We start from the raw sequence: 7,500 nt of genomic DNA on the forward strand, positions 1-7,500 counted from the left end.
TCCCACCCCCTCTGTTTTCTTTCATTTTTATTATTTTTCTTTTATTTATTTGTTTATTTATTTATTTTTCTTCTTTTCCTTTGTCAAAAACTTCAAACCTGATTTGTGCGAGAGTAAAAAAGAAGATACGTGTGTAGATTTATGTGTATGTATTTGTACGTACGTATTTATATTTATGTATGTCTGTATTAAACGTATTGGCATAAATGTGGTTAGAGAGAGAGAGAGAATAACTATCAATATATATATATATATATATACATATGTTATATGTATGTGTATATATGTATGCGTATATATGTGTATGTAAAGGCACTTACGTGATCGATATTAATTTCTCCCTTGTACATGAACTCGACGAGTACTTTGATGTCCGAGAATTTGACGTCGCGCATGATTACGATAGGATCCTTCTCTTCGTATTGCGACAGGATCGTGTCAAAGTAGGTGCTGCATGCCGATAGTACGACCTGCGAATAATATAAATATTAATTACTAAACAAAACAAAAAATATACATATAAAAAAAAAAACATATATATGAATATATATTAATTAGAATATTAATTGAATTAATTTATTTATTATGAAAGCAAATTAAATGGTTTTGTCCATTTTTCTTTTCTTTTACTTTTTTCTTTTCTTTCTTTTTTTTTTTTTTTTTTTTTTGAGATCTCGCATACAAATCATACAATGATGATAGGAAGAAAGAAAAAAGAAGAAGGAAAAAAGCAGAAGAAAAATCATACGATCATAATTTTGATTTCTATCGTTAAATTTCAAAAGCAAATTGACGTTCAGATATATTTGATGTCCCTTTTTCCTATCGATAAATCGTCCCCTGTTAATACGAACGTAACCCTTAATAAGATCTACGTTAGTTTGTAATATGGCGCACGTCGATCATCGTTAATTATAAACGAAATGAAAATGTAGATTTCGAGAATGGATGCTGTCCCGCACGTTAATAGCACACGTTCGAATGTCCGGACATATTTTCATCGTAAAATGTGAATAAAACGTGACAGAAAATCCACTCCCTCCCTACCTCCCTCCCTCTATCTCTCTCTCTCCCTCTCCCTTATTTCTTCATTCGCGACTTTTTTTAATAGTGTCGATAATACCTATACGAATGGTGCTTTCATTTTGATCGAAGTACATACGATATATATATATATATGTATGTATGTATGTATGCATATATGTATGTATGCATATATGTATACATATATATATATGTATGTGCATATATGTATGGGAATACAAATTTGTTATTCATACATGAGAGATCATCGAGTCAATGGAAGTTTGTTTCAAACGTTTCAATCGTTCGTACGATTAGAACAATTGATTATATCAATGAATGGAGGTGCTTTTATTTTCATCGATAATCTATGAATTGTTTATATGCAGTTTAAATATGTATAAGTTTCAATATTTGTCAGGTTAGATTCGTTAAGTGAAAATTTTGCTTCATATATATAAATCAAAATTAAAAAATAAAACAAAAAATACATTTCAATCGATTAGTACGTTTGATTATCCCGAATAATGGTGATGTTTTTTTTCTTTTCTTTGCTTTCTTTTTTTTTTTTTTTTTTTTTTTTTTTTGTTAAGATCTAGGAAATATTTTTTGTTATTGTTGTTGTTGTTGTTGTTGTTGTTGTTGACTACTACTAATCAATATAGTATTCGTCATGTGTATACAATGCTGTTGATTTTTTTGGACGGTAATTTCTATGCAGTGGACGATTATAAGAGAAGAGAGAAAGAGAGAGAGAGAGATAGAGAGAGAGAGAGTACAATGTATTAATCAAGTTGAAAGGTATGATTCGATCAAAAAAGTATAAGTAATGGACTATTAGAAAAAGATTAGGATTAACCGTTGATGTGTTTAACACAGTTATTTAAAATATTGATAAAATCTGATATGGCGTATAAATGAACTTTTTGATTCATTAAAAAGATGTCACATCTAATACACGATAAATAGTCTCAAGTATCATCGATACGATTATCAAATGTAGTGATTAGAAATACGATTGAGTTAATTTTCATTGATTTCGTATTCGAAAACATTCAATTAGATTAATTCGTATAACGAAGCTTTTTCAAATTTTTTATTTAATTTTTCCTAAAAATTCGATTCACTTTTTTGTTGTATTGCTAAATTAAACAAATATCTTACATACATACACACACACACATATATATATATAGATATAAAGACATAAAATTTAGATTATGCGATATTTCATAATTTTATTTCTTTTCTTACGAAAGGAATATAATCCTACATTTTCGATTAAATTCTTCATACAGATTCAACTCTCTTTCTGATTATATTGTCAAATTACAAAACATCTTGTATATATATATATATACACACACATACACATACGGACTATGCTTTATTTCATATATTTCATTTATTTTCGCATTCGAATCTTCAACATTCATCAATTCGAAAACGAAGCTTGAAATTTAATTTTTCATGTAGATTCAACCCATTTCTGATTATACTGCCAAATCAGAAATACACTGTGTGTGTATATATATATATATATACATTTAAATTATGCAGTATTTCATAATTTCATTTATTCTCTTATTCAATTCGATTAATTCGAATAATGAAGCTTCTTACGGGAGAAAAAAAAAAACAAAAGAGTATAATGTCAGATCACATTTTTGACTTAATATTTTTTCGTAGTTCCGTTGTATGTATTTCTGGCTTCATTTAATTCCTTTTTCAGTCGTACATACCTAAATCAGAAATACATATATACCGATCGATATCATCGAGACAATGATATCTGATCGAAACATTTCGATAGTTAGATCAGTAAGATCTACGTTAATATACAGAACAAAATGATTATATCATGATCACGTAAACATTAGCAATTTATAATAACAATATCACCAAAAAAAAAAAAAAAAATAATAATAATAATAATAATAATAATGAAAAGACACAATTTCGTTATAGTGAAGGAAGACTCGATCGAGACGGTTAAAGGAGGGACTTATAACTTTTCATTTAGTTTCGATCGTATATACGCGCGAGCGTAGAAATAGATGACGAGGAAGGGCCAAGAGAGAAAGAGAGAGAGAAAGAGGGAAGGGGATGAGGGTGTAGAAGGATGAAGAGAATGAGGAAAAGAGGAAGAGTAGTGGAAGGAAGGAAGGAAGGAAGGAAGGAAGGAAGGAAGGTTATCGAAGTCGAAATAAATCAATGTCACGGTGCTTCTTGCCTCGCCGTGAACTTCTTTTTCACGTAGAAACAGAAAGCGAGAGAGAGAGAGAGAGAGAGAGAGAGAGAGAGGGAGAGAGGGAGAGAGACAGATAGAGATATAGAGATAGAGATAAAGGTAGAGAAGAAGGAAGAAGAAGGAAGAAGTAAAAGGGAAAGAAGGAAAGAAAGAAAGAAAGAAAGAAAGAAAGAAAGAAAATTCTTTCCTTCTCCGTTCTGCTAGAAAATTTTCTTCTTTTATCCGCCACCAATCCCACCCCCACCGCCCACCCTTATTCACCCCTCTCAAGGATAGCATCGATCGTCTTTTCTCCTTGGATTCGTCTCGTAGCTTCGGAGTTTTTTCCTATCTCTTTCTCTCTCTTGCCTCTTCTTCTCCTTTCTCTCTTTTTCACACACACACACACACACACACAAGCATGCACGCGCATGTATACACATACATACACTGTCTTTTCTCTGTATAGCGGTATAAAAGTATCACCGCATAAATTTCGTCCGGCCGACAGGCGTTAATTACTCTCAGGCCGGTTGAGAGCACACACACACAAATATAGACACGTACATACATACACACACATACATACATATAATATCTCTTACACAGTTCGTACAATGTATCTAGAAAGTGGTTGGTTGGTTGTACAGCAACAACAACAGCAATAGCAATAGCAGCAAGCAAGCAAGCAAGCATGGAAGGAAGGAAGGAAGCAAGGGTCGAAGGGGGTTTGAAGGGTGTGGGAGCCACGTCGGCGGCGGCAGCGACGAGAAGAGGAGGAGGAGGAGGAGGAGGGGGAGACAGGTTAAACGCGTCTCTCTTTGGAAATCAATATAATCGCCACTTTTATTATCTTTTATTTATTCCATAATTCCTGCGCATTTACGTCTCGTCGCCGTCAATAAAAACGGAAACGGCCGGCCGTAAATACGTGCGCTTTAATTACGTTCGCTGACTGTCCTCCCCAACTCTCCACCTCCACCTACATCATCTCCACCCCCTAACCCTCTTTCCCTCCCTCCATCTTTTTCTTCTCTTTTTTTCTTTTCCTCCTTCTCTTCCTCCTCATTCCTTTCTTCTCCTACCAATTCCTTTATCTCGCTTCTGTCCAACCACCGAACCACCCACCCACCCCTATCATCGCCCCGTCCCAACGTTTTCTCGTCTTGAAAAAAAAAAAAAAAAAAAAAAGAAAAAAAGAAAAAAGAGAAAGAAGAAAAAACGCAAGAAAAAAGAAATAAAGGAAAGAGAAAAGACAGGAAAGGAACAAGAAAGGAAAGGAGAACGAACGCGGCTCGTAAATTCGAGAAGTTGCGAAGTTCGAAGAAGGTGGGGAAGAGGGGGAACTCGTGGGGAAGGGTAAGAGGGAAGAGGATGGTGGCACCGGGCGGCCGGATAAGGAAAAAAACGGGGGCGGCTTGGGGGAAGCGGGGGAGGGGGCTAGGAGGGAGTCTTCTCCGCGGGAGACAGTGGGAACAAAAAAAAAAATGATAAAGAACGAGGAGAAATAATATCTTTTCACTTCGAGAGGGTGGAAGAGTCCGAGGTTCAAAAAAAAAAAAAAAAAAAAAAAGAAGGAAAAAGAAAGAAGGAAAAAAGAAAAGAAAAAATAAAGAAAAAAGAAAATAGAACGAAAAAGAAAGAAAAGAAAAGAAATGAAGAAAGGAGGACGTAGAGGGGTGGGAGTTGATGAAAGGAAATTAAAATTAAGAATAAATTAAAAAGGAAAAAAATGGGTGGATTGGCGGAGGGAAAAAGAAATATGAGAACGTTAAGTACGTTCATACGAGTGACGATCGTATATAATGAAAATATTTCGAAAGAAAAATTTTCTTATCGACTATTACGTTCTACGTCCTCGTCCGTCCTCGTCGTCGTCGTCGTCGTCATTGTCGTCTATTATTTATTAGTTTGTATACCTTAAATTTAATTTTATTTTTCTTTTCACTTTTGTACACTCTTTGTTCTCTCGTTTGTAGTAGGTTTCGTATTAGGAGGAGGAAGAAGAAGTAGAAAAAATAGAAAATAAAGAAAAACAGAGAAAAACAAACAGAAAAAAAAAAAACAAGGAAAGAAAAGGGTGCCGCGTGCCGTTTCGTGCGCGGTGTTTTCTGGGCGTTGGAAACGAAGAGTGAAAGAGAAAGAGAGAGAATCACATTGGTCGTCGTCATCGTCGTCGTCATAGTCGTCGACAACGTCGTCGTCGTCGTCGTCGTCGTCGTCGACAACGTCGTTGTCGTCGTCTCTTACGTCTCTTCCGTCTCCTTCGTCTATCCCGTCTTTCTCCACCGCAGGTACGAAACATTGCTGCCACGGCTGCCCCGCCCAGTCAATAGCCTGAATATTTAACGTTAGAAGTTCCGTATTGATTTTCACGATTTTTACGTCTCCACAAATAAGGCCGTAAAAGGCCGGTACCTCCTTCTCTTCCTTCTCGAAGAACGGGAGGGAGGGGGGACTGAAGAGGAGGGGGGGGGAAGAAGGAGGCTGGCGGGCGGATAGGCTGGTAGGTAGGCAGCAGAGAGGGTTCAAGGGGGTTGAGGCTTCGGAAGACGAGAGAGAGAGAGAGAGAGAGAGAGAGAGAGAGAGAAAAAGAGGAAGAGAGAGAGAAAGGACGATAGACGCGTTACTTTTCAGTGCCAGCGCGCTATATAACGCTTTATTATGCCGGGGCGCTTTTATGGGGAAATACTGCGATGAAAAAAGACGAAGAAGACGAGCAGACGCATGGAAGTGGGGTGGGGTGGGGGGAGGGAATGGGGAGTGGGTGGTTAGATGGGTGGTAGGTAGGTAGGGAGGGAGGGAGGGAGGGAGGGAGGGAGAAAGGAGACCGAAGGTGGGGTTGCTCGAAGGTGGTGGTAGAGGAGAGAATGGGAGAGGAAGGAAAGGGCAGAAGAAGAAAGAAATTGCACTGCCCGGGTTTCATATCGAGTCATTACGATCCCCGGGCACTTTTACCCCCACCACCCCTTTTTATACTCTTCCTATCCTTTTCTCTACTGGTACTACTACTACTACTACTACCTTTACCTCCACCTCCATCTCCTCCTCCACCCCTACCTCCTCTTCCTTCTCATCCTCCTCCTCCTCTTCTTCCTTCTTTCCATCCCCCTGCCTCCTCCTAACCCCTCTCCCCCCCCCTCACCGCCGCCGTTCACGACGTCTTCTGACATTAAACTTTTTATCGTGCATAACGGCGCTTCGTCTTTTGCCGGGAATGAGAAAAAAAAGAGCGAGAGAGAGAGAAAGAGAGAGGAAGAAGAAAGAGAGAGAGAGAGAGAGAGAGAGAGAAAAAAGGGACAAAAAAAAGGAAAAACGAAAGAAATAAATGGAAAGACCCGTCGGTGGGCTATATCCCCCCCACCCACCCACCTAACCACCCAACTCCCGTCCTCTCTTTGGCCCCTTCACCCCGTTCTCTCTTCTCTTATTCACCGGCTACCACCTTTTTATCGTCCTCGTCGTCCTCGTCGTTGTCCTCGTCGTCATCGTCGATATATTATCGTATTTGTCAATTTCATTAGCCTTTTTTCTTCGTTAATCGACATTTTTTTTCAATCTAATCGTTTTATTACATTTTTACTAATGTATGTATGTATGTATGTATGTATGTATTATTTCTTTTTTTATATTCTTAATCCATCAAGTATTAAGATATTCAGATTTCTAATTACATTTTGAAGATTTTATTATGATATTCATAGAAAGAGAATTATTGGATTACTCAAATATAAGTTTTTTAAGATCGATTATTTTATATATAGATTTTATATATATGTGTGTGTGTGTATGTTTTCTTTTTTTATATTCTTAATCTGTCAGGTAGTAAAATATTTAGATTCCTAATTACGTTTTTAAGATTTTAATATGATTTTCATAGTTAGAAATATTTGATTACTATTCTAAAAATTTTTTTATATAGAATTAACCCTTATATGTATATATTGTATGTATATATGTATGAATATATATAAAATGTTAAAAGTCGAGAGCATTTGAATCCTAGGAAAGATTAAATCATCGCGATAGGATTCAATCTAATAACTAATTAATGCAATAAGTTAGGAATTTTTAACAAAATATAAGGATTTTCGTTAAAAATAATCGGCAGATTATGCCAATCCTAATAAAAACGATATTGTTTTTCACTTTAAAAAGAAAGAAAGAAAGAAAAAAAAAATAAAAAAAAGAAAAGAAACAAGAAAACAAAAAGATACTTAAAACAGTACGGATTGTTATCGGTGAGT

General features: G+C 36.2%; 1 protein-coding gene across 5 annotated transcripts in view; it reads right to left on the bottom strand.

Annotated features, from left to right (window-relative positions):
• Positions 1–7,500, bottom strand: part of LOC124956892 (protein tramtrack, alpha isoform-like) — a 100,470-nt gene that overhangs the window by 9,716 nt on the left and 83,254 nt on the right. For all 5 annotated transcript variants that reach the window (XM_047513262.1, XM_047513267.1, XM_047513266.1 and 2 more), the window contains one exon: positions 321–470. In XM_047513262.1, the coding sequence (XP_047369218.1) occupies positions 321–470 (150 nt within the window). The remainder of the gene's footprint in view (positions 1–320; positions 471–7,500) is intronic.

This window comes from Vespa velutina, chromosome 24 (assembly GCF_912470025.1).
Source record: "Vespa velutina chromosome 24, iVesVel2.1, whole genome shotgun sequence".
Taxonomy (NCBI): Eukaryota; Metazoa; Arthropoda; class Insecta; order Hymenoptera; family Vespidae; genus Vespa; species Vespa velutina.